The following is a 27469-nucleotide window of genomic DNA, read 5'->3' on the forward strand; positions in this document are numbered from 1 at the left end:
TAACTCCTTAGTCATATCTCAGTTTACTCACTTACTTATGGCGCTGCCTACTCCTGGTGATTTCTTTTTCAAATCATATGAGCAAAAAATATTTCGCTTTATCTGGGATGCTAAACCAGACAAAATAAAACATGCCTATCTATATAATGAATATGAATTGGGTGGGTTGAGATTATTAAATATAAAAGCACTAAACCTCTCTCTAAAAGGTTCACTCATTCAAAAGTTGTATTTGAACCCTAAATGGTTCTCAAGTAGATTACTAAAAAAAGCCTGAAGATCGTGCCTCACACATACAACACAAATTAGCATGTAGGCTAGGCTACAACTCCAAACACAGGCTATTTGTAATGAGTACGCTGAGAGTCGGGAAGCAAGTTCAGGGAGTGAGTGTTTTAATGAATAAAATAAACAATGAACACAAAACACAAACAACGCACCGACATGAAAGCAGAGTCAGAAACAATGACACCTGGGGAATAAACCAAAGGGAGTGACATATACAGGGAAGATAATCAAGGAGGTGATGGAGTCCAGGTGAGTGACAGATATAGGGAAGATAATCAAGGGGGTGATGGAGTCCAGGTGAGTGACGGATAAAGAGAAGATAATCAAAGAGGTGATGGAGTCAAGGTGAGTGACAGATATAGAGAAGATAATCAAAGAGGTGATGGAGTCAAGGTGAGTGACAGATATAGAGAAGATAATCAAAGAGGTGATGGAGTCAAGGTGAGTGACAGATATAGAGAAGATAATCAAAGAGGTGATGGAGTCCAGGTGAGTGACAGATATAGAGAAGATAATCAAGGAGGTGATGGAGTCAAGGTGAGTGACAGATATAGAGAAGATAATCAAGGAGGTGATGGAGTCCAGGTGAGTGACAGATATAGAGAAGATAATCAAGGAGGTGATGGAGTCCAGGTGAGTGACAGATATAGGGAAGATAATCAAGGAGGTGATTGAGTGTCATGAGGCGCTGGTGCACGAGACGATGGTGACAGGTGTGTGGGATAATCAGCATCCTGATGAGGGAGTATACGTGACAATATTGAGCAAAACAATGTATGTTAATTTTCTCTACTGTTGCGTTACTGTAGCCTATGATATTTAAAGAACTGTTGAATCACTCCACAATGAACCAGGAGGAGAATATTTCATGCCCCCAGCTGAATTGACAATGAAAAATTGACAATGCAAAGCTGAATTGACAATGCAAAGATTGTAAATTACCTAAAAAACACATGCAGTATTAAGCCATGGAACGCCTTGATTGGCAAGTGAGTGGCCAAGCCCTCGTCGCTGCCCTCATCACTGCCCTCATCACTGCCATAGCCACTGCCCTAGCCACTGCCCTCGTCAATGCCCTCATCACTGCCATAGCCACTGCCCTCATCACTGCCCTTGCCACTGCCCTCGCCACTGCCCTCGCCACTGCCTTCGTCACTGCCCTCGTTACTGCCCTCGCCACTGCCAGCTATTACACTCATAATTACGGTTGTGAAAATAGCTAGAATATTTCTGACACACCCCTCTCCAACCCTACTCTAACCCATCTCCAGCCCTACTTTAACCCATCTCCAGCCCTACTCTAACCCAACTCCAGCCCTACTCTAACCCATCTCCAACCCTGCTCTAACCCATCTCCAGCCCTACTATAGCATGCCTACCCACAGGAAACAATAGAACAATAGCCTTGCCAGGTCATTCACATGATCACTCCCCTCTGAGCCTCTGCACAGTCTGGGTGTGTGTGGCCACTGGTATGGTCCGGGCTCCAGTGTTTGCTCAGGGAGAGGCCAGAGGTTATCAGGCTCAGCAGGAGGAGCCTTCTCTGGGTTGGGTGGAGTGGATGGAGGGGCCGGCTGGGTTCTGGGCTTGAGCAGATAAACATGAACAGTCCTCTGTCTGGAGATGTCTCAGAGGAAGCCAAGGGTGGACTGGAAAGACACACCAGCACACACACACGCACACATACAAACACACACGCACACACCGGCCTGGACAGTGGAGAGGGAAGTAGTGTGGGAACAGTCAGGATTCACCACTTGTTATTTTCTCGTCTTCGGCCAACTAGCTAATAAACAAACTAACTATCTAGAACACGATCTGTTAATGGTAACTAGCTAAACAAACTAACTATCTAGAACACAATCTGTCAATGGTAACTAGCTAAACAAACTAACTATCTAGAACACAATCTGTTAATGGTAACTAGCTAAACAAACTAACTATCTAGAACACAATCTGTTAATGGTAACTAGCTAAACAAGCTAACAATCTAGAACACAATCTGTTAATGGTAACTAGCTAAACAAACTAACTATCTAGAACACAATCTGTTAATGGTAACTAGCTAAACAAGCTAACAATCTAGAACACAATCTGTTAATGGTAACTAGCTAAACAAACTAACTATCTAGAACACAATCTGTTAATGGTAACTAGCTAAACAAGCTAACTATCTAGAACACAATCTGTTAGTGGTAACTAGTTAAACAAGCTAACTATCTAGAACACAATCTGTTAGTGGTAACTAGCTAAACAAGCTAACAATCTAGAACACAATCTGTTTGTGGTAACTAGCTAAACAAGCTAACTATCTAGAACACAATCTGTGGTAACTAGCTAAACAAGCTAACTATTCAGCAGACGTCATCATACATCATCAGAGAGCGCAACAGGAAATTGTACGGTCTACACTTGGTTTGTTGTTTACATTAAAACGTTTTCATTAAATGGATTTTAATCCGAACTGAAGTTTTGTTGCTAAGGATTCCACGAAGTGGTTAGCCTTTACGGCTGGGACTGCAAGTTTGTGCTCCTTTTTTTGCGAGGATTCCGCGAGTGCTAGCTGGCTGTATTACAGACAACTGTCATCGTCTTGGGAAAGACTCACTGTTATCTTCTCGTAAAACAACTGGTTGCAGTATAGAGCCAATCTGGATAATAAGGAGATCCTGAGGGAATCGACGAGTACCAACAGCTTTACGCTATGGAGGAACAACATACTCCTTCATGGAAAGATCAGACCACCTCACAAAATAACTTTAACCCGACAAAAAAAGAAAAACAGATTCATCTACAGACACGGACGATTGGAATCCATGCAACACTGGAACAGTTGTGTGAGGAGGTAGCAGGGCTGAGGGGGAGTTTGAAGTTCAGCCAGAGTGAAATTCTCACGCTCCAAGGAGAAAACAAGACACTCACAGCCAAGGTAAAAATCCACGATTCCAACATGGATTGTCCACTCAGGGAAAACAGGCTGATGAGGGAGTCGCTACTAGACATACAAAGCCGTAGCAGGCGTGAAAATCAGAAAACAAATTCTGGGATTCCTGAGGACGCATCCAATAATCCAGAGGGCGCGATCAGAGAATTCATGCAATCTGCCTTCAAACTTCCTATAAAGACTGTAAACAAGGTGACTTTCCACCGAGTACACAGACTTGGAGCTCGGAGCAACAACACCAAGAGTCCCTGACCGATCATCGCAAAATTTGAACACTACCAACAAAAGGAGCTGATCAAAAGCAGAGGAAGGGAGCTTAAAGGGACCAAATTCGGTCTCAATTACCAATTTCCAAGGGAGATAAACAAACGTCGTAAGAGACTGTATCCGGTACAAAGACAGCAAAGGAAGGATGGTAGGCGTGCCTTTATCATTGTGGGGAAACTCTTTATAGATGAACAGCTGTTCCGAGACAGCGCCATAACACCATGGCTGTATTAAATTCTACAGGGACTTCAGGTTATGAAAAAAAAGAAAGTATGGGAACTGTAAAAATATCTGAACATTATGAAGTGGAAATGAACACACACGTACTCAATTACATGCTTGCTTACACATACGGACTTATACATACACACACCTGATCTCGCTCTCTTCTCTCACTCTCTCTTTCTCTCTTTTCTCTTCTCTTCTCTCCCTCTCTCTCTATTGTCGAGAACTGTTTTATAATTTAATGTGTTTACTGTTTGTCAATCATTTTTATGTATTTGTCTATAATTTTATATATGTTTACAACAAGTAAGGGGAAGATATCAGAATAGGTGCATTGGGGAATAATAACATATTGTATGGAATACATTTGTACTGTAGTGAAGACTTCTCTAGAGTAATGCAAGGTCTCTTTCATGATTATGTGAAACGTCAATTGCTATGGAAGTGTTGGGATGTGTTTTTCAATTATGTTAAAGGTAATTGTGATGCAACTATGATGGTTATACGTTATGGATTACAATTATCATCATGAATATTAAGGCTATACGCACTTCATGAGTTATTATTTATTTGGACATCACACATTATAGTCTTACGCTTATACAGACATCATACACACTTTCACTAAATCACATCCAATATCATACCATACACATCAACCTACTCAGATTTACTACACACATAATATCTTGTCTCAATTTTCTAACATCTGTGGCATTGTCTCACAGGCAAACAGGCAAGGCAATAAAACAAATATTGCTAGAACCTATTTCTTGAATTCTAAATATCAGACATTTGAAAGCTCTAGTTTTGACCTTTATAATACCTCTGATGGCAGTAACTTTACAAGCACTAATTATGGTCAATTTAAACTGAGAATAGTATCTAGTTATGGTAAGGGGTGAAATAAGTATAGCCAGTTATAATTGTAACTGTTTAGCAGATTATAAAAAAAGAAGATTAGTCTTTACATGGCTAAAAGAAAAGGAATATAACATATAATGTATACAGGAAACTCTACATCCTTAGATGAAGTTGAGTGTAAAAAAGAATGGGGTGGTGAAATAATTCTCTGTCATGAACAAAGGAACTCAAAGGGTGTGATGATATTAATTAACAAAAAATGTTGATCTGAATGTGAAAATAGTCAGGAATGATTCGCAAGGAAGGTGGATCCTTTTGAATATGAAAGTGAACGAAAAAGAGATGTGGCTCATTAATCTATATGGTCCAAATCAGGATGATTCACACTTCTTCGAAAACATTTATAACAATTTATTGAACTTACAGGCAACGATCGAATCTAATCATCCTGGTAGGAGACTATAACACAGTGTTTTAACCTCTTGAAACTCTGGGGGCAGTATTTCATTTTTGGATTAAAAACGTTCCCGTTTTAAACAAGATATTTTGTCACGAAAAGATGCTCGACTATGCATATAATTGACAGCTTTGGAAAGAAAACACTCTGACGTTTCCAAACCTGCAAAGATATTGTCTGTGAGTGCCACAGAACTAATGCTACAGGCGAAACTAAGATGACATTTCATACAGGAAGTGCGCCAGATTTTGAATGCGCTGTGTTCCAATGTCTCCTTATATGGCTGTGAATGCGCCAGGAATGAGCCTACACTTTCTGTTGTTTCCCCAAGGTGTCTGCAGCATTGTGACGTATTTGTAGGCATATCATTGGAAAATTGACCATAAGAGACTACATTTACCAGGTGTCCGCTTGGTGTCCTCCGTCGAAATTATTGAGTAATCTCCAGGTGCGTGCATTTTTCCATTTGGTTCAGAGGAGAAACCAAACTGCCACGAGTGATTTATCATCGAATAGATATGTGAAAAACACCTTGAGGTTTGATTCTAAACAACGTTTGCCATGTTTCTGTCGATATTATGGAGTTAATTTGGAAAAAAGTTTGGCGTTGTAATGACTGAATCTTCTGGGTTTTTTCTTAGCCAAACGTGATGAACAAAACGGAGCGATTTCTCCTACACAAATAATATTTTTGGAAAAACTGAACATTTGCTATCTAACTGAGAGTCTCCTAATTGAAAATATCCGAAGTTCTTCAAAGGTAAATGATTTTATTTGAATGCTTTTCTTGTTTTTGTGAAAATGTTGCCTGCTGAATGCTAGGCTTAATGCTATGCAAGCTATCAATACTCTTACACAAATGCTTGTGTAGCTATGGTTGAAAAGCATATTTAGAAAATCTGAGATGACAGTGTTGTTAACAAAAGGCTAAGCTTGTGAGCCAATATATTTATTTCATTTCATTTGCGATTTTCATGAATAGTTAACGTTGCGTTATGGTAATGAGCTTGAGGCTATAATTACGCTCCCGGATACGGGATTGCTCGTCGCAAGAGGTTTTAAGCACCTCAATGGACCGTAAAGGCAATCACTCCACAAACTATCATCACCATGCCCTTATGGAAATCACAAATATCATGGACACATTAGAAATAGTGGATATTTGGAGACTAAAAAACCCCGACCTAGTGAGATATAGATGGACGAGACTTAATCAAGCTAGTCGTCTTGACTACTTTCATGTCTCTCTCTCTCTCTTGCATTAAAGGTTTAAAAAGTTTTAATAGGAGACAGAATGCGATCGGATTATCATCTGATTGGCATTCACATAACTCATGGATTTTCCAAGTGGACGGGGATATTGGAAATTTAATCAAAGTTAACTGGAGGACAATTTATTTTTAACTAAGACAAAAAAAATGTATAACTGAATTTTTCCAGTTTAATATAGGTTCAGCAAATCCCGTTATTGTTTGGGATACTTCTTGCGATTAGCAAACCCGTATCCGGGAGCGTAATCATAGCCTCAAATGCATTAGCATAACGCAACTTTTCCTATTCATGAAAATCACAAATGAAATGAAATAAATATATTCAAACACAAGCTTAGCCTTTTGTTAACAACACTGTCATCTCAGATTTTCAAAATATGCGTTACAGCCAACGCTAGACAAGCATCTGTGTAAGTTTATCATGGCATAATGCTATGCTAGGCTCTGCTGGCAGCAGGCAACATTTTCACGAAAATAAGAAAAGCAACCAAATGAAATAATTTACCTTTGAAGAACTTCAGATGCTTTCACTCAGGAGACTCCCAGTTAGATAGCAAATGTTCCTTTTTTCCAAAAATAATATTTTTGTAGACGAAAAAGCTCCCGTTTGTTCATCCTGCTTGGCTGAGAAATCAACCGAAAAATACTTCAACTATAACTCCAAACTTTTTTCAAAATTTGCTCCATAATATCGACAGAAACATGGCAAACGTTGTTTAGGATCCATCCTCAAGGTGTTTTTAATATATGTATTCGATAATATATCCGTCGAGGCAATTGGTTTCTCATAAGAAGCGATTGGAAAAATGGCTACCTCAGTATTTTACGCAAGATTTTCTCCGGGACACAACATGTGACCACTCGCTATATATGGTCCCTTACAGCCATTCTCCAATGGAAATGCCTAAAAAGACGTCACAATGCTGTAGACACCTTGGGGAATGCGTGGAAATCGTAAGCTCATTCGTAGCTCATTCACAGCCATATAAGGAGTCATTGGCATGAGGCGGTTTCAAAAAATGCGGCACTTCCTGATTGGATTTTTATCTGGGTTTCGCCTGTAACATCAGTTCTGTGGCACTCACAGACAATATCTTTGCAGTTTTGGAAACGTCAGAGTGTTTTCTTTCCAAAGCTGTCAATTATATGCATAGTCAAGCATCTTTTCGTGACAAAATATCTTGTTTAAAACGGGAACATTTTTCATCCAAAAATTTAAATAGCGCCCCCTATATCCAATTGGTTAAATGTACCTTCAGAGGTCATTCAATTCAATATTCATCAATAATGAAAAAGCAGTTTCTGGCTAAAGAGACAAGACTAAAAAGGGAAATCTATGAACTAATAGTACAGGTAGATAGCAACAAAAACGATACTACAGAGATGCAAAATAAGTTAGAGGAAAAACAAAAAGAACTTGAGAAACGTTTTCAAGAACGATCTAATGTAATCTATACAAAAATAAAGCAAACTGATTGGAATATGGAGAAAAATGCACAAAATTCTTCCTGAATCTCCAATACAGGAACGCTAACAAAAATAATTTGCAGAAACTCGTCACTGAAGACGAAGTCATCTATGATTCTCTGAATGATATTTTAAAAGAGGAAGCTAATTATTTTAGGCAGATGTTCTCTTTTCTGTCTCATTGTCACCCTCTGAATGAAGATTACGGTAAGGAATTCTTTCCAAATAGTATAAAAAATGAAAAATTAACAAATGTACAGAAAGATCAGTGTGAAGGCCAAATGACAGAGGAAGAACCTTTCTGAGGCTATTAAATCCTTTCAGTCTGGAAAAACCCCAGGGCTTGATGGCATACCAGTAGAGGAATATTAAGAATTTTTTATATAATAAAAGCTCTATTGTTAGATTGTTTTAACTATTCCTATAGAAATGGTCATCTGTCAGGTACACAGCAGGAAGGTCTAATTTCTCTATTATTAAAACAAGACCCAGATGGCAAATATAAAGACCCAGTCTATCTAAAAAACTGGAGGCCCCTTACACTTCAATGCTGTGATGCAAAAATACTAGCACTCGTAGCACTCAGATTTGAAAGGGTTTTACCAGGTATTGATCAGACAGGTTTTTTACATGGATGATACATTGGAGATAATGCAATCTATGCAATGCAATGCAATCTATGCAATCTGGTTTCAGAGCTGGTCATGGGTGCACCTCAGCCACGCTCAAGGTCCTAAACGACATCGTAACCGCCATCGATAAGAGACATTACTGTGCAGCCGTATTCATCGACCTGGCCAAGGCTTTCGACTCTGTCAATCACCACATCCTCATCGGCAGACTCGATAGCCTTGGTTTCTCAAATGATTGCCCCGCCTGGTTCACCAACTACTTCTCTGATAGAGTTCAGTGTGTCAAATCGGAGGGCCTGTTGTCCTGGCCTCTGGCAGTCTCTATGGGGGTGTCACAGGGTTCAATTCTTGGGCCGACTCTCTTCTCTGCATACATCAATGATGTCGCTCTTGCTGCTGGTGAGTCCTTGATCCACCTCTACGCAGACGTTACCATTCTGTATACTTCTGGCCCCTCTTTGGACACTGTTTTAGCCTCCAATACCCTACTCAATAAATTGGATGCAGTCTATCACAGTGCCGTCCGTTTTGTCACCAAAGCCCCATATACTACCCACCACTGCGACCTGTACGCTCTCGTTGGCTGGCCCTTGCTTCATACTCATCGCCAAACCCACTGGCTCCATGTCATCTACAAGACCCTGCTAGGTAAAGTCCCCCCTTATCTCAGCTTGCTGGTCACCATAGCAGCACCCACCTGTAGCACGCGCTCCAGTAGGTATATCTCCTTTGGCCACCTCTCCTTCCAGTTTTCTGCTGCCAATGACTGGAACGAACAACAAAAATCTCTGAAACTGGAAACACTTGTCTCCCTCACTAGCTTTAACCACCAGCTGTCAGAGCAGCTCACAGATTACTGCACCTGTACATAGCCCATCTATAATTTAGCCCAAACAACTACCTCTTCCCCTACTGTATTTAGTTATTTATTTTGCTCCTTTGCACCCCTTTATTTCTATTTCTACTTTGCACATTCTTCCACTGCAAATCTGCCATTCCAGTGTTTTACTTATTTTCGATATTGTATTTACTTTTTTTGCCTTTACCTCCCTTATCTCACCTCATTTGCTCACATTGTATATAGACTTATTTTTCTATTGTATTATTGACTGTATGTTTGTTTTACTCCATGTGTAACTCTGTGTTGTTTGTGTCGAACTGCTTTGCTTTATCTTGGCCAGGTCGCAGTTGTAAATGAGAACTTGTTCTCAACTTGCCTACCTGGATAAATAAAGGTGAAATAAATAAAAAAAAGAATAATAATAATATACGACAACTTAGAAATAATAGAAACATATAAGAAGCTAGGAATGGTATTTATAACGGAATTTGAAAAGGCATTTGATATAGTAAGACTGGATTTTATTTATCAATTTATCAATTTTTCAATTTTGGTAATTCTCTTATAAAATGGGTATAAATAATGTATAGTAACCCCAGGTGTAGAATAGTAAATAACGGCTACTTCTCAGAGAGTTTTGAATCATCAAGAGGAGTTAAACAAGGGTGTCCGCTGTCACCATATCTATTCGTTATGGCCATCAAAATGATAGCTATTAAAATCAGATCCAATAACAACATTAGAGGATTAGAAATCCAAGGCTTAAAAACAAAGGTGTCCATGTATGCCGATGACTCTAGTTTTATATTAAGTCCGCAAGCTAGATCCCATGTCTCATTGAAGATCTAGATAACTTTTCTGGACTCTCTGGACTAAAACCAAATTATGATAAGTGTACAATAATACGTATTGGATCTTTAAAAAATACAACTTTTACATTACCCTGCAGTTTACCTATAAAATGGGCTGATGGTGAAGTAGACATACTTGGTATTCATAACACAAAATATATAAATAAGCTCTCCATAATGAATTTCAATACAAAACTTGTAAAAATAGACAAGATCCTGCAACCATGGAGAAGTAAATACCTGTCTATTTATGGAAAAATTGCCCTGATTAACTCCTTAGTCATATCTCAGTTTACTCACTTACTTATGGCGCTGCCTACTCCTGGTGATTTCTTTTTCAAATCATATGAGCAAAAAATATTTCGCTTTATCTGGGATGCTAAACCAGACAAAATAAAACATGCCTATCTATATAATGAATATGAATTGGGTGGGTTGAGATTATTAAATATAAAAGCACTAAACCTCTCTCTAAAAGGTTCACTCATTCAAAAGTTGTATTTGAACCCTAAATGGTTCTCAAGTAGATTACTAAAAAAAGCTAATCCATTGTTTAAAAATTGCCTTTTCGCCTTTGTGCAGATTGCCATGTCTCATTTTCGATTAATTGAAAATGATACTTTTTTCAAAGTATCTCTCTGCATTGCAGAGCTGGCTACTGCATTGCAGAGCTGGCTACTGCATTGCAGAGCTGGCTACAATTTAAATTTCATCCCCCTGAAAAGATAGAACAAATATTACAACAAATATTATGGCTGAACTCAAATGTGCTGGTTAATAAAATACCTGTATTTATGGGAAAGATGTTTGAAAAGGGTATTTTGTTCTTAAGTGATATTGTAAATTGTAATGGTAGAGTTATGTCCTTCATGGAGGTCTGCTCAATCCAAGAGTACAACCAATTGATTACAGCATTGCCCCAAAAATGGAGGAGGCAGGTGGCAGGGGGAGGAGGTAGGGAACTGGTCTGTCTGCCCAATATAAAGGATCAAAACTGGTGGAGGAATAAAAATAGCATAAATAGGAAAGTATACCAGTATACCAACAAAATGTATACCAACAAAATGTTGAATATTTGGGGCAAAAAATCATTGAAGCTCTGCAGATTTTGTTGTGAGGATACAGAATCAATAGACCATTTATTTTGTTATTGCCCTCAGGTAGCCTGTTTCTGGTCTCAGGTTCAAGAATGGCTGAAAATGAATAGCATTGATCTAGAACTGACCCTATAAATAGTACTGTTAGGAGATCTGGAGGGACCGGTTCAGTAAATTACTAATATAGTAATACTCTCTTTCTATTCAATTAGATAGATTGAAAATGTACGTTAAACATCACAGCATAGTTGAAAGATATGTGTTAGGTAGAATCCCGAAGTGGGTGGCCAGTAGAGATAGATGGGATGGGCTGAGGAAATGGTTGGGATGTGGAATTGGAGACAAATGGGAGTAGAGTTGCTGTGCGGGAGATAGAATGATGGTCAAAGATAAACGTTTTTTAAGTCTAAATACAACATAATAAAAAGTATGTTTGAATGACACTGAGTGGCAGTGTTTTTACAACTAATGCCGGTTTGCCTGAGGCTGATGCCGTGCAGGTGTTTGTACACATGCATATACACACACTCTCATTCAAATAAACACATACAAGAACGCACACATAAATGTAATAGTGCCATATATGCACACAAACATATACAGTTGGCATTGCTTTTATGATTTTAGTTGTCCTTGATTTCCTTTGTTTTAAATGTATATACTTTAAATAAAAACATTTTTCTCTTTAGTTTAATCTCTTGGTTGTTGGTGCATTGCGGGGTTCTTGGGGGTGGGGAATGGAATTAATTGTATTTTTTATTTTTCTTCTTGGGGGGACTGTGGGAGGGGTCTTGAATGGTTGAGGGACAGGTATTGGGGAACTGTGGGGGGATCTTGGAGGGTTCGGGTTCATGTTTTTTGGACTGGTGGGAGATCTGTCAACATGCCCTTGAGCAGGGCATTGACCCTGGATGCTTCTGTGTGTCACTCTGAATGGGAGTCTGTTGGATGACTGGTATGATGTAGTTGTTGAGCGGCTTTACTGCAAGTATATTGTATGTTTCGAATATTCAGTCAAATAAAATAAACAAATAAATATGACAAAATAATGAAAAAATAACAATAACAAAAAAAACTCCCGCAGTGTGCCAGACTATGTGGTGGATATCCTCACGTTGGCAGCTGAGAGTGCCTGGAACGTGGAAGTGCTGTTTGACATGTTCCTGCACGGAATATCGGAGGAAGTAAAGGACAAGCTTGCAGCCTGGGAACTACAGACGGATCTCGACTCTCTCATCGCCCTAACCATTTGGATCGATGGGCGACTACGGGAGTGAAGGAAGGAGAGGAGGTACGATTTCACTCGCCCGCCCAAGCCTCACCTTCGAAGCAATCCGGAAGTCCCCTACGGCTCAGTTGCCGAGAGAACCCGAGGCTACCCGATTTCCCCCGAGAGTCTCCAAAGTCTGCCGATTCACCTCTTCCCGAGCAGATGCAACTAGGCAGAGTTAGGCTGTCCCCAGCCGAACGGCTATACAGGCTTCACAATAAGAGATGCCTGTATTACTGGTCATTTCATCTCCACTTGTCCACTTAAAGACAAGGCTCAACGGTAGGAGCAAGTACTTTGGTGGGCCATACAGAGAACTTTTCCTCTCCCCTTACTTGCACCCCTTTTCATGCCATCTTGCTGTGGGGAAACCAGTTGAAATCTCTCTGGGTACTCATCGACTCTGGGGCCGCTGACATCCACACTAAAGTAGTGTTATCTAGGGATGTAACCCCCAGCCTGACCAGTAGTGGTATCTAGGGATGTAACCACCAGCCTGACCAGTAGTAGTATCTAGGGGTGTAACCCCCAGCCTGACCAGTAGTGGTATCTAGGGATGTAACCCTCAGTCTGACCAGTAGTGTTATCCAGGGATGTAACCCCCAGCCTGACCAGTAGTGGTATCTAGGGATGTAACCCCCCAGCCTGACCAGTAGTGTTATCTAGGGATGTAACCCCCAGCCTGGCCAGTATTGTTATCTAGAGATGTAACCCCCAGCCTAACCAGTAGTGGTATCTAGGCATGTAACCCCCAGCCTGACCAGTAGTGGTATCTAGGGATGCAACCCCCAGCCTGACCAGTAGTGGTATCTAGGCATGTAACCCCCAGCCTGACCAGTAGTGGTATCTAGGCATGTAACCCCCAGCCTGACCAGTAGTGGTATCTAGGCATGTAAACCCCAGCCTGACCAGTAGTGGTATCTAGGCATGTAACCCCCAGCCTGACCAGTAGTGGTATCTAGGCATGTAACCCCCAGCCTGACCAGTAGTGGTATCTAGGGATGCAACCCCCAGCCTGACCAGTAGTGGTATCTAGGCATGTAACCCCCAGCCTGACCAGTAGTGGTATCTAGGCATGTAACCCCCAGCCTGACCAGTAGTGGTATCTAGGCATGTAACCCCCAGCCTGACCAGTAGTGGTATCTAGGCATGTAACCCCCAGCCTGACCAGTAGTGGTATCTAGGGATGTAACCCCCAGCCTGACCAGTAGTGGTATCTAGGGATGTAACCCCCAGCCTGACCAGTAGTGTTATCTAGGGATGTAACCCCCAGCCTGACCAGTAGTGTTATCTAGGGATGTAACCCCCAGCCTGACCAGTAGTGCTATCTAGGGATGTAACCCCCAGCCTGACCAGTAGTGTTATCTAGGGATGTGACCCCCAGCCTGACCAGTAGTGGTATCTAGGCATGTAACCCCCAGCCTGATTAGTAGTGGTATCTAGGCATGTAACCCCCAGCCTGACCAGTAGTGGTATCCAGGGCTTTGTTGTTTCATAACAGAATGGAGGTAAATGTGTTTGAGGACCATCAATGGGCTACCTTTAATTGAGTTGTAGATGTTGATGTAGATGAATGGTACAGTAACAGTGCAGTACTCACAGGTCTGTTTTCTCTTGAAGATCCTGTGTGACTCATGCCATATGGTCGCGTTGTCATCATGCAGCTTGTACATTCGGTCCTTTTTCCAAGAGGAAGACTTTACTTTCATCAGCTTTCCTCCCACCAGCAAGAACTGAAGGTCCACATCGCCCTCTAAACCTAGTGGGGTCACACAGAGGTTAGAGGTCAGGCAGACATTAACCGTCACATAAAAGAGCTGCATAATTTGGCTCCCAAACGGCTCTTCATTCAAAATGCTTGAAAATCGACCTAGAACCAAAAATGTTTGATAAGGTTGTTAAGTTTGTTGTGGGTGTTATGGTTGTTAAGGTTGTCATGGTTGTTATGGTTGTTATGGTTGTTATGGTTGTCATGGTTGTTAAAGGTGTTATGGGTTTTGTGGTTGTTCTGGGTGTTGTGGTTGTTATGGGTGTCATGGTTGTTAAGGTGTTATGGGTTTTGTGGTTGTTCTGGGTGTTGTGGTTGTTATGGGTGTCATGGTTGTTATGGTTGTTAAGGTGTTATGCGTGTTATGGTTGTTATGGTGTTATGGGTGTTATGGTAGTTATGGTTGTTAAGGTGTTCTGGGTGTTATGGTTGTTAAGGTATTATGGGTTTTGTGGTTGTTCTGGGTGTTGTGGTTGTTAAGGTGTTATGGGTGTTGTGGTTGTTCTGGGTGTTGTGGGTGTTATGGTTGTTAAGGTGTTATGGGTGTTGTGGTTGTTAAGGTGTTATGGGTGTTGTGGTTGTTAAGGTGTTATGGGTGTTATGGGTTTTGTGGTTGTTCCGGGTGTTGTGGTTGTTAAGGTGTTATGGGTTTTGTGGTTGTTCTGGGTGTTGTGGTTGTTAAGGTGTTATGGGTGTTATGGGTTTTGTGGTTGTTCTGGGTGTTGTGGGTGTTATGGTTGTTAAGGTGTTATGGGTGTTATGGTTGTTAAGGTGTTATGGGTTTTGTGGTTGTTCTGGGTGTTGTGGTTGTTCTGGGTGTTATGGTTGTTAAGGTGTTATGGATTTTGTGGTTGTTCTGGGTGTTGTGGTTGTTAAGGTGTTATGGGTGTTATGGGTGTTATTGGTGTTATGGGTTTTGTGGTTGTTCTGGGTGTTATGGTTGTTAAGGTGTTATGGGTTTTGTGGTTGTTAAGGTGTTATGGGTGTTATGGGTGTTATGGTTGTTAAGGTGTTATGGGTGTTATGGGTTTTGTGGTTGTTCTGGTTGTTAAGGTGTTATGGGTTTTGTGGTTGTTCTGGGTGTTGTGGGTGTTATGGTTGTTAAGGTGTTATGGGTGTTATGGTTGTTAAGGTGTTATGGGTTTTGTGGTTGTTCTGGGTGTTGTGGTTGTTAAGGTGTTATGGGTGTTGTGGTTGTTCTGGGTGTTGTGGTTGTTATGGGTGTTATGGTTGTTAAGGTGTTATGGGTTTTGTGGTTGTTAAGGTGTTATGGGTGTTATGGGTGTTATGGGTTTTGTGGTTGTTCTGGGTGTTATGGTTGTTAAGGTGTTATGGGTTTTGTGGTTGTTAAGGTGTTATGGGTGTTATGGGTGTTATGGTTGTTAAGGTGTTATGGGTGTTATGGGTGTTATGGGTTTTGTGGTTGTTCTGGGTGTTGTGGTTGTTAAGGTGTTATGGGTTTTGTGGTTGTTAAGGTGTTATGGGTGTTATGGTTGTTAAGGTGTTATGGGTGTTATGGTTGTTAAGGTGTTATGGGTGTTATGGTTGTTCTGGGTGTTGTGGCTGTTATGGGTGTCATGGTTGTTAAGGTGTTATGGTTGTTAAGGTCTTATGGGTGTTATGGGTGTTGTGGTTGTTATGGGTGTCATGGTTGTTAAGGTGTTATGGGTGTTACAGAAGAAGATCTTCAAAGGTAAGGCATGAGTTTTATGTTGCACCTGGCTCATTGAAATCTGATTTTCATGTGTTTGTATGCGGGGTGCTGTCCTCAGAAAATGGCATGGTCTGCTTCGCCGTAAAGCCTTTTTGAAATCGGACACTGCGGCTGGATGGTGGTTAACAAGAAGTTAAGCTTTATTTTGATGTATAATACATGTATGTTTTGTGAATTGTTATTATGAGTATTTCTGTTTTTCTATTTGGTGCCCTGCATTTCACTGGATGTTGTCAAATCAATCCCGTTACCGGGATCTTTTTAAGGTTGTTATGGTTGTTATGGTTGTTATGGGTGTTATGGTTATTATGGTTATTATAGTGCTATGGGTGTTATAGTGTTATGGTTATTATAGTGCTATGGGTGTTATGGGTGTTATGGTTATTATAGTGCTATGGGTGTTATAGTGTTATGGTTGTTATGGGTGTTATGGTTATTATGGTTATTATAGTGCTATGGGTGTTATAGTGTTATGGTTGTTGTGGTGTTATGGGTGTTATGGGTGTTATAGTGTTATGGGTGTTTTGGTGTTATGGTTGTTATGGGTGTTATGGTTATTATGGTTATTATAGTGCTATGGGTGTTATAGTGTTATGGTTGTTGTGGTGTTATGGGTGTTATGGGTGTTATAGTGTTATGGGTGTTATGGGTGTTTTGGTGTTATGGTTGTTATGGGTGTTATAGTGTTATGGTTGTTGTGTGTGTTGTGGTTGTTATGGTGTTATAGTCTTATGGTTGTTGTGGTGTTATGGTGTTAACGAGCTGGTCTCGTTAGTTTTTGCTTCACAATTAGCTTTTTTTATTATCAAGATTTATTTAAACAGCAATGGATATGCAACAAAGGGTATGCACACTATTCATAACGTTTAGTCTGAAGTGATGCACAATCCAGTCAGCATGCACTGTTTGAATGAACGTTTCTAAAGGCTTTCCCAAGAAACCTTGGGAAACAATTAAATGTTGACTGCAGAGTAGGTCTGTCTGGCAGAATGATATCATAGTGATTTGTATCAATCGCGGGGTAATTGTTTTGTAAACTCTGCCACCACATGTAGCGTACACTAACACCACTATCCAAACACAATGGTATCTTGCTAGGCGTTCATTGAATTAAAGGACTAAATATAATTGTTTACTGTTCCCAGACCTCAAAAGTGGTCTCCTGATTTGGTTTAAGAATTGTTGTGAACTTAGAATAACGTAGCTTTTCTATTAACAACGTGTGATTTTGAGAGTGAACCTGAAAAAAAAACAAGAAAACTGGGAAAAATAAAACCGTGAAAATTGAATTTACCAAAAGATAAAACTGATCTTATAGGGCCCTACAACTGTAAGGTGATTGTACAAAATCAATAACAATAACACCCTTTTGAGAATTTCCCCCTCCAAACAATCAATGCAAATATGATATTGTCAAGTTAAAATGTCATTATTTGTGTATGGAGGGTATGTCATTATAGGATGTAGGATACCTGTTTGGGAGGGTAAATGTCAAAGGGAATCCCAACCGCGAGCTGCCCAGTGACACAAGGCTGCAAGACGAGCTAAATGACTTCTACGCACCCTTTGAGGCAAGCAACACTGAAGCATGCATGAGAGCAGCACGAGTCTGTAATAGCTATCTGTTTCAAGCAGACCACCATAGTCCCTGTGCCCAAGAATACCAAGGGAACCTGCCTAAAGGACTACTGACCCGTAGCACTCACATCTGTAGCCATGAAGTGCTTTGAAAGGCTGGTCATGGCTCACATCAACTCCACCATCCCAGCCACCCTAGACCCACTCCAATTTTCATACCACCCAACAGATCCATAGAGGACACAATCTCTATTGCACTCCACACTGCGATTTCCCACCTGGACGAAAGGAACACCTACGTGAGAATGCTGTTCATTGACTACAGCTCAGCGTACAACACCATTATCCCATCCAAGCTCGTCACCAAGTTTAGGACTCTGGGTCTGAACACCTCCCTCTGCAACTGGATTCTGGACTTTCTGACGTGATGACCCAAGGTGGTGAGGGTAGGCAAAATCACCGCCAAAACACTGATCCTCAACATGGGGGCCCCTCAGGGCACGTGCTTAGTCCCCTCCTGTACTGCCTGTTCATCCACCACTGTGTGGCCAAGCACGACTCCAAAACCATCATTAAGTTTGCAGACGACGCAAAGGTGGTAGGCCTGATCATCGACAACGATGAGACAGCCTAAAGTGAGGAGGTCAGAGACCTGGCAGTGTGGTGCCAGGACAACAACCTCTCCCTCAATGTGATCAAGACAAAACAGATGCTTGTGGACTACAGGAAAAGGATGGCTGAGCAGGCCCTAACCTCTACCATTATAAACACAATCCTAACCTCTACCATTATAAACACAATCCTAACCTCTACCATTATAAACACAATCCTAACCACTACCATTATAAACACAATCCTAACCACTACCGTTATAAACACAATCCTAACCACTACCATTATAAACACAATCCTAACCTCTACCATTATAAACACAATCCTAACCTCTACCATTATAAACACAATCCTAACCTCTACCATTATAAACACAATCCTAACCACTACCATTATAAACACAATCCTAACCTCTACCATTATAAACACAATCCTAACCACTACCATTATAAACACAATCCTAACCTCTACCATTATAAACACAATCCTAACCACTACCATTATAAACACAATCCTAACCACTACCGTTATAAACACAATCCTAACCACTACCATTATAAACACAATCCTAACCTCTACCATTATAAACACAATCCTAACCTCTACCATTATAAACACAATCCTAACCTCTACCATTATAAACACAATCCTAACCACTACCATTATAAACACAATCCTAACCTCTACCATTATAAACACAATCCTAACCACTACCATTATAAACACAATCCTAACCTCTACCATTATAAACACAATCCTAACCTCTACCATTATAAACACAATCCTAACCACTACCATTATAAACACAATCCTAACCACTACCATTATAAACACAATCCTAACCTCTACCATTATAAACACAATCCTAACCTCTACCATTATAAACACAATCCTAACCTCTACCATTATAAACACAATCCTAACCACTACCTTACCTTGAACATATCCTAACATGAATGCAGCCCAACCTGAACACGGGTCAACGTGAACACGCGTCAACATGAACACGGGTCAACGTGAACACGCGTCAACATGAACACGAGTCAACATGAACACGGGTCAACATGAACACACGTCAACATGAACATGGGTCAACATGAACACACGTCAACATGAACATGGGTCAACGTGAACACGCATCAACATGAACACGGGTCAACGTGAACACGGGTCAACATGAACACGCGTCAACATGAACATGGGTCAACGTGAACACGCGTCAACATGAACATGGGTCAACGTGAACACGGCCCAACGTGAACACGGCCCAACGTGAACACGGCCCAACCTGAACACAGCCCAACCTGAACACAGCCCAACGTGAACACAGCCCAACGTGAACACAGCCCAACGTGAACACAGCCCAACCTGAACACAGCCCAACATGAACACAGCCCAACCTGAACACAGCCCAACATGAACACAACCCAACCTGAACAGCCCAACCTGAACACAGCCCAATCTGAGAGCGCTACAGTGGAAGGTGGTGGTAGGAAAGAGAGGACTGCAGGGTGGTGGTAGGAAAGAGAGGACAGCAAGGTGGTGGTAGGAAAGAGATGGCTGCAAGGTGGTAGGAAAGAAAGGACTGCAAGGTGGTGGTAGGAAAGAGAGGACTGCAAGGTGGTGGTAGGAAAGAGAGGACAGCAAGGTGGTGGAAGGAAAGAGAGGACTGCAAGGTGGTGGTAGGAAAGAGAGGACTGCAAGGTGGTGGTAGGAAAGAGAGGACTGTAAGGTGGTGGTAGGAAAGAGAGGACTGCAAGGTGGTGCTAGGAAAGAGATGACTGCAAGGTGGTGGTAGGAAAGAGAGGACTGCAAGGTGGTGGTAGGAAAGAGAGGACTGCAAGGTGGTGGTAGGAAAGAGAGGACTGCAAGGTGGTGGTAGGAAAGAGAGGACTGCAAGGTGGTGGTAGGAAAGAGAGGACTGCAAGGTGGTGGCAGGAAAGAGAGGACTGCAAGGTGGTGGCAGGAAAGAGAGGACTGCAAGGTGGTGGCAGGAAATAGAGGACTGCAAGGTGGTGGCAGGAAAGAGATGACTGCAAGGTGGTGGCAGGAAAGAGATGACTGCAAGGTGGTGGCAGGAAAGAGAGGACTGCAAGGTGGTGGTAGGAAAGAGAGGACTGCAAGGTGGTGGTAGGAAATAGAGGACTGCAAGGTGGTGGCAGGAAAGAGAGGACTGCAAGGTGGTGGTAGGAAATAGAGGACTGCAAGGTGGTGGCAGGAAAGAGAGGACTGCAAGGTGGTGGCAGGAAAGAGAGGACTGCAAGGTGGTGGCAGGAAAGAGAGGACTGCAAGGTGGTGGTAGGAAAGAGAGGACTGCAAGGTGGTGGTAGGAAAGAGAGGACTGCAAGGTGGTGACAGGAAAGAGAGGACTGCAAGGTGGTGGTAGGAAAGAGAGGACTGCAAGGTGGTGGTAGGAAAGAGAGGACTGCAAGGTGGTGGTAGGAAAGAGAGGATTGCAAGGTGGTGGCAGGAAAGAGAGGACTGTAAGGTGGTGGTAGGAAAGAGAGGACTGCAAGGTGGTGGCAGGAAAGAGAGGACTGCAAGGTGGTGGCAGGAAATAGAGGACTGCAAGGTGGTGGCAGGAAAGAGATGACTGCAAGGTGGTGGTAGGAAAGAGAGGACTGCAGGGTGGTGGTAGGAAAGAGAGGACTGCAAGGTGGTGGTAGGAAAGAGAGGACTGCAAGGTGGTGGTAGGAAAGAGAGGACAGCAAGGTGGTGGTAGGAAAGAGATGACTGCAAGGTGGTAGGAAAGAAAGGACTGCAAGGTGGTGGTAGGAAAGAGAGGACTGCAAGGTGGTGGTAGGAAAGAGAGGACAGCAAGGTGGTGGAAGGAAAGAGAGGACTGCAAGGTGGTGGTAGGAAAGAGAGGACTGCAAGGTGGTGGTAGGAAAGAGAGGACTGTAAGGTGGTGGCAGGAAATAGAGGACTGCAAGGTGGTGGCAGGAAAGAGATGACTGCAAGGTGGTGGCAGGAAAGAGAGGACTGCAAGGTGGTGGTAGGAAAGAGAGGACTGCAAGGTGGTGGTAGGAAAGAGAGGACTGTAAGGTGGTGGCAGGAAATAGAGGACTGCAAGGTGGTGGCAGGAAAGAGATGACTGCAAGGTGGTGGCAGGAAAGAGAGGACTGCAAGGTGGTGGTAGGAAAGAGAGGACTGCAAGGTGGTGGTAGGAAATAGAGGACTGCAAGGTGGTGGCAGGAAAGAGAGGACTGCAAGGTGGTGGTAGGAAATAGAGGACTGCAAGGTGGTGGCAGGAAAGAGAGGACTGCAAGGTGGTGGCAGGAAAGAGAGGACTGCAAGGTGGTGGCAGGAAAGAGAGGACTGCAAGGTGGTGGTAGGAAAGAGAGGACTGCAAGGTGGTGGTAGGAAAGAGAGGACTGCAAGGTGGTGACAGGAAAGAGAGGACTGCAAGGTGGTGGTAGGAAAGAGAGGACTGCAAGGTGGTGGTAGGAAAGAGAGGACTGCAAGGTGGTGGTAGGAAAGAGAGGATTGCAAGGTGGTGGCAGGAAAGAGAGGACTGTAAGGTGGTGGTAGGAAAGAGAGGACTGCAAGGTGGTGGCAGGAAAGAGAGGACTGCAAGGTGGTGGCAGGAAATAGAGGACTGCAAGGTGGTGGCAGGAAAGAGATGACTGCAAGGTGGTGGTAGGAAAGAGAGGACTGCAGGGTGGTGGTAGGAAAGAGAGGACTGCAAGGTGGTGGTAGGAAAGAGAGGACTGCAAGGTGGTGGTAGGAAAGAGAGGACAGCAAGGTGGTGGTAGGAAAGAGATGACTGCAAGGTGGTAGGAAAGAAAGGACTGCAAGGTGGTGGTAGGAAAGAGAGGACTGCAAGGTGGTGGTAGGAAAGAGAGGACAGCAAGGTGGTGGAAGGAAAGAGAGGACTGCAAGGTGGTGGTAGGAAAGAGAGGACTGCAAGGTGGTGGTAGGAAAGAGAGGACTGTAAGGTGGTGGTAGGAAAGAGAGGACTGCAAGGTGGTGCTAGGAAAGAGATGACTGCAAGGTGGTGGTAGGAAAGAGAGGACTGCAAGGTGGTGGTAGGAAAGAGAGGACTGCAAGGTGGTGGTAGGAAAGAGAGGACTGCAAGGTGGTGGTAGGAAAGAGAGGACTGCAAGGTGGTGGTAGGAAAGAGAGGACTGCAAGGTGGTGGCAGGAAAGAGAGGACTGCAAGGTGGTGGCAGGAAAGAGAGGACTGCAAGGTGGTGGCAGGAAATAGAGGACTGCAAGGTGGTGGCAGGAAAGAGATGACTGCAAGGTGGTGGCAGGAAAGAGAGGACTGCAAGGTGGTGGTAGGAAAGAGAGGACTGCAAGGTGGTGGTAGGAAATAGAGGACTGCAAGGTGGTGGCAGGAAAGAGAGGACTGCAAGGTGGTGGTAGGAAATAGAGGACTGCAAGGTGGTGGCAGGAAAGAGAGGACTGCAAGGTGGTGGCAGGAAAGAGAGGACTGCAAGGTGGTGGCAGGAAAGAGAGGACTGCAAGGTGGTGGCAGGAAAGAGAGGACTGCAAGGTGGTGGTAGGAAAGAGAGGACTGCAAGGTGGTGGTAGGAAAGAGAGGACTGCAAGGTGGTGACAGGAAAGAGAGGACTGCAAGGTGGTGGTAGGAAAGAGAGGACTGCAAGGTGGTGGTAGGAAAGAGAGGACTGCAAGGTGGTGGTAGGAAAGAGAGGATTGCAAGGTGGTGGCAGGAAAGAGAGGACTGTAAGGTGGTGGTAGGAAAGAGAGGACTGCAAGGTGGTGGCAGGAAAGAGAGGACTGCAAGGTGGTGGCAGGAAATAGAGGACTGCAAGGTGGTGGCAGGAAAGAGATGACTGCAGGGTGGTGGTAGGAAAGAGAGGACTGCAAGGTGGTGGTAGGAAAGAGAGGACTGCAAGGTGGTGGTAGGAAAGAGAGGACTGTAAGGTGGTGGTAGGAAAGAGAGGACTGCAAGGTGGTGGCAGGAAAGAGAGGACTGCAAGGTGGTGGCAGGAAAGAGATGACTGCAAGGTGGTGGTAGGAAATAGAGGACTGCAAGGTGGTGGTAGGAAAGAGAGGACTGTAAGGTGGTGGTAGGAAATAGAGGACTGCAAGGTGGTGGTAGGAAAGAGAGGACTGCAAGGTGGTGGTAGGAAAGAGAGGACTGCAAGGTGGTGGTAGAAAATAGAGGACTGCAAGGTGGTGGTAGGAAAGAGAGGACTGTGGCAAAGATGTTTTACATCTTCATAAAACATTTTTCATTTTCTTCAACAAAGAATGTTTGCAGGAAAAAGAGAAATTCAGCAAAGATAGAAAAACCTGTCAGTAACAGCAACATGAAGAACCCTTAGATGTAAACCAGTGTTGTTCTCATAGTTGATCTGTTGGCTGTTTCTATATGAACCACAGGCTGACCAGCAGCACTGCAAAGATGAGTGTGTTTTCCTGACAAGTGTTGGAGGGAAAATAAAGCATTCCACATTCTAACCCCAACGCCAAACCAGATGTAGATGTTACTGTGAAAAGTTGAAAAGTTTTACAACGTCCTAGTGCTTTGTGCCAGACAGAATTTACAAAGTGCTCCCTTGATGATTAAACAGCTCCATAACGATCACATATTGCATTCTGGGAGCTCAACAGCCACACCACAGTCGTCTAAACATTGTTTACAACAGTTACAGTATAAAGACACCCTATAGGCATATTGTAACTGGGACTGAAAGGACATCCAACCTTTATTGAAGATTTAGATGAGCAGGGCTCCCATGCAAAAGACACATGGTCTCAATGGGACTTCCTATGTAAATAAAGACACATGGTCTCAATGGGACTTCCTATGTAAATAAAGACACATGGTCTCAATGGGACTTCCTATGTAAATAAAGACACATGGTCTCAATGGGACTTCCTATGTAAATAAAGACACATGGTCTCAATGGGACTTCCTATGTAAATAAAGACACATGGTCTCAATGGGACTTCCTATGTAAATAAAGACACATGGTCTCAATGGGACTTCCTGTGTAAATAAAGACACATGGTCTCAATGGGACTTCCTATGTAAATAAAGACACATGGTCTCAATGGGACTTCCTGTGTAGAATAAAGACACATGGTCTCAATGGGACTTCCTGTGTAAATAAAGACATATGGTCTCAATGGGACTTCCTATGTAAAAAAAGACACATGGTTTCAATGGGACTTCCTGTGTAAATAAAGACACATGGTCTCAATGGGACTTCCTATGTAAATAAAGAAACATGGTCTCAATGGGACTTCCTATGTAAATAAAGACACATGGTCTCAATGGGACTTCCTATGTAAATAAAGACACATGGTCTTCCTATGTAAATAAAGACACATGGTCTCAATGGGACTTCCTGACTTCCTGTATAAATAAAGACACATTTACACACTTCCTGTGTAAATAAAAAGACACATGGTCTCACTGGGACTTCCTGTGTAAATAAAGAGATCTAGTTTCCATGGGACTTCCTGTGTAAATGTTATTATTTTATTTCAACTTTATTTAACCAGGTAGGCTAGTTGAGAACAAGTTCTCATTTGCAACTGCGACCTGGCCAAGATAAAGTATAGCAGTGTGACCAGACAACACAGAGTTACACATGGAGTAAACAATAAACAATAAACAAGTCAATAACATAATAGAAAAAAAAGAATCTATAAACATTGTGTGCAAAAGGCATGAGGAAGTAGGCAATAAATAGGCCATAGGAGTGAATAATTACAATTTAACACTGGATAAAGAGTGAGTCATTTAAAGAGATCTGGTCTCACTGGGACTTCATGTGGTCCTGTGTGGCTCTTGCAACACCAGGGTTGTGGGTTAGATTCCCACAGGGGACCAGTACGAAAAAGGTAAGAGAACGTGTGCACTCACTACTGTAGTGGCTCTGGATAAGAGAGTCTGCTAAATGACTCAAATGTAAATAAATCCCTACTGTTTGTTTATTTATTCTATGTACTGTATGTGAATGTCGTCCACGTGACTGATTCATGTTTGGAATAGTAAAAAGGCTCATACTATATATCCTGATATTTTGTCATTACGACATGCCTTCATATCACCACTATCAATACTATTTTCATGGCTAATTTTCTACATTGTTGAGCCATTTTAGCATTTGATGCGGCCTTCTTGCACACTCCTTGCGAGAAAATGCTCCAATCACAATTGTAGGCATGGGTGGCGGTGGTGTCCCTTGCCAAAAGAAGATCCAGGAGTAGTACTTTGTCTACCGCCAGCCTGTGTATTCAGCAACTGCCATGCTATGTCTTTGCAAAAATATAACAGACTGCCCTGAAAGCTGACAGACAGGTAACACCTCGTGTTCAGGAAACCCTACCTAAGCGTTTGCCATTCTCCTGTTCTCACGTGCTCTTGGAACACCTCCTCTGATTTAGTCCTTTTCAGACATTTATGCAAACAATACATCAGGAACACCTTTCACTTCTCTCCTCTAATATATCCTGATGCTACCAATGCTACCGATGCTACCGATGCTTCCTTTAGAAATTTGCAAAAATAAGCTCAAAAGTCATGACATTCGCAGGTCTGCGAGGACAGGGCGTGTTCCCTACACTGCAAAAAATAATGATAACGCTTCATTTTAAGGGGTCTCTATTACAGGGTAATAACACTGAAACAACAAGCAAGACACAGCCAAGACAACAAAGGAGTGGCTTCGAAACAAATCTCAATGTCCTTGAGTGGACAAGAAATTTGCATCCTGTAGTACTAACTCAAAAATGTTCTAGGACACTGTAAAGTCCATGGAAAATAAGAGCACCTCCTCCCAACTGGGGCACTGTAAAGTCCATGGAAAATAAGAGCTCCTCCTCCCAGCTGGGACACTGTAAAGTCCATGTAAAATAAGAGCACCTCCTCCCAGCTGGGACACTGTAAAGTCCATGGAGAATAAGAGCACCTCCTCCCAGCTGCCCACTGCTCTGAGGTTAGGAAACACTGTTACCACCGATAAATCCACTATAATTGAGAATTTCAATAAGCATTTCTCTACGGCTGGTCATGCTTTCCACCTGTCTACCCCTACCCCAGACAACTGCCCGGCACCCACCGCAGCAACCCGCCAAAGCCCCCACCATTTCTCCTTCACCCAAATCCAGATAGCTGATGTTCTGAAAGAGCTGCAAAATCTAGACCCATACAAATCAGGTGGGCTAGACAATCTGGACCCTCTCTTTCTAAAATTATCTGCCGAAATTGTTGCAACCCCTATTACTAACCTGTTCAACCTCTTTCGTATCGTCTGAGATTCCCAAAGATTGGAAAGCTACCGTGGTCATCCCCCTCGTCAAAGGGGGTGACACTCTAGACCCAAACTGCTACAGACCTATATCTATCCTACCATGTCTTTCTAAGGTCTTCGAAAGCCAAGTTAACAAACAGATTAACGATCATTTCGAAACCCACCGTACCTTTTCCGCTATGCAATGTGGTTTCAGAGCTGGTCATGGGTGCACCTCAGAACCTGGAGCGTGGCTAAACGACATCATAACCGCCATCGATAAGAGACATTACTGTGCAGCTGTTTTCACCGACCTGGCCAATGCTTTCGACTCTGTCAATCACCACATTCTTATTGGCAGACTCGACAGCCTTGGTTTCTCAAATGATTGCCTCGTCTGGTTCACCAACTACTTCTCTGATAGAGTTCAGTGTGTCAAATCGGAGGGCCTGTTGTCCGGACCTCTGGCAGTCTCTATTGGTGTGCCACAGGGTTCAATTCTCGGGCCCACTCTCTTCTCTGTATACATCAATGATGTTGCTCTTGCTGCTGGTGATTCTCTGATCAACCTCTATGCAGACGACACCATTCTGTATACTTCTGGCCCCTCTTTGGACACTGTGTTAACTAACCTCCAGACGAGCTTCAATGCCATACAACTCTCCTTCCGTGGCCTCCAACTGCTCTTAAATGCAAGTAAAACTAAATGCATGCTATTCAATCACTGCCCGCACCTGCTCGCCCGTCCAGCATCACTACTCTGGACTAGAAGTCGACCGATTATGATTTTTCAACGCTGATACAGATTATTGGAGGACCAAAAAAGCCGATACCGATTAATCGACCGATTTGTGTTTATTTATTTGTAATAATGACAATTACAACAATACTGAATGAACACTTATTTTAACTTAATATAATACATCAATAAAATCAATTTAGCCTCAAGTAAATAATGAAACATGTTCAATTTGGTTTAAATAATGCAAAAACAAAGTGTTGGAGAAGAAAGTAAAAGTTCAATATGTGCTATGTAAGAAAGCTAACGTTTAAGTCCTTGCTCAGAACATGAAAGCCGGTGGTTCCTTTTAACATGAGTCTTCAATATTC

The 27469-nt window shown here is 42.6% G+C and overlaps 1 protein-coding gene across 2 annotated transcripts in view; it reads right to left on the reverse strand.

The window, feature by feature from the left end:
* Window positions 1–27469, reverse strand: part of LOC139420113 (1-phosphatidylinositol 4,5-bisphosphate phosphodiesterase delta-1-like) — a 94880-nt gene that overhangs the window by 59533 nt on the left and 7878 nt on the right. For both annotated transcript variants that reach the window (XM_071169842.1, XM_071169841.1), the window contains one exon: window positions 14075–14233. In XM_071169842.1, coding sequence (XP_071025943.1) covers window positions 14075–14233 — 159 coding nt within the window. The remainder of the gene's footprint in view (window positions 1–14074; window positions 14234–27469) is intronic.

The sequence above is a fragment of the Oncorhynchus clarkii genome, chromosome 11, assembly GCF_045791955.1.
Source record: "Oncorhynchus clarkii lewisi isolate Uvic-CL-2024 chromosome 11, UVic_Ocla_1.0, whole genome shotgun sequence".
In the NCBI taxonomy this organism is placed as follows: domain Eukaryota; kingdom Metazoa; phylum Chordata; class Actinopteri; order Salmoniformes; family Salmonidae; genus Oncorhynchus; species Oncorhynchus clarkii.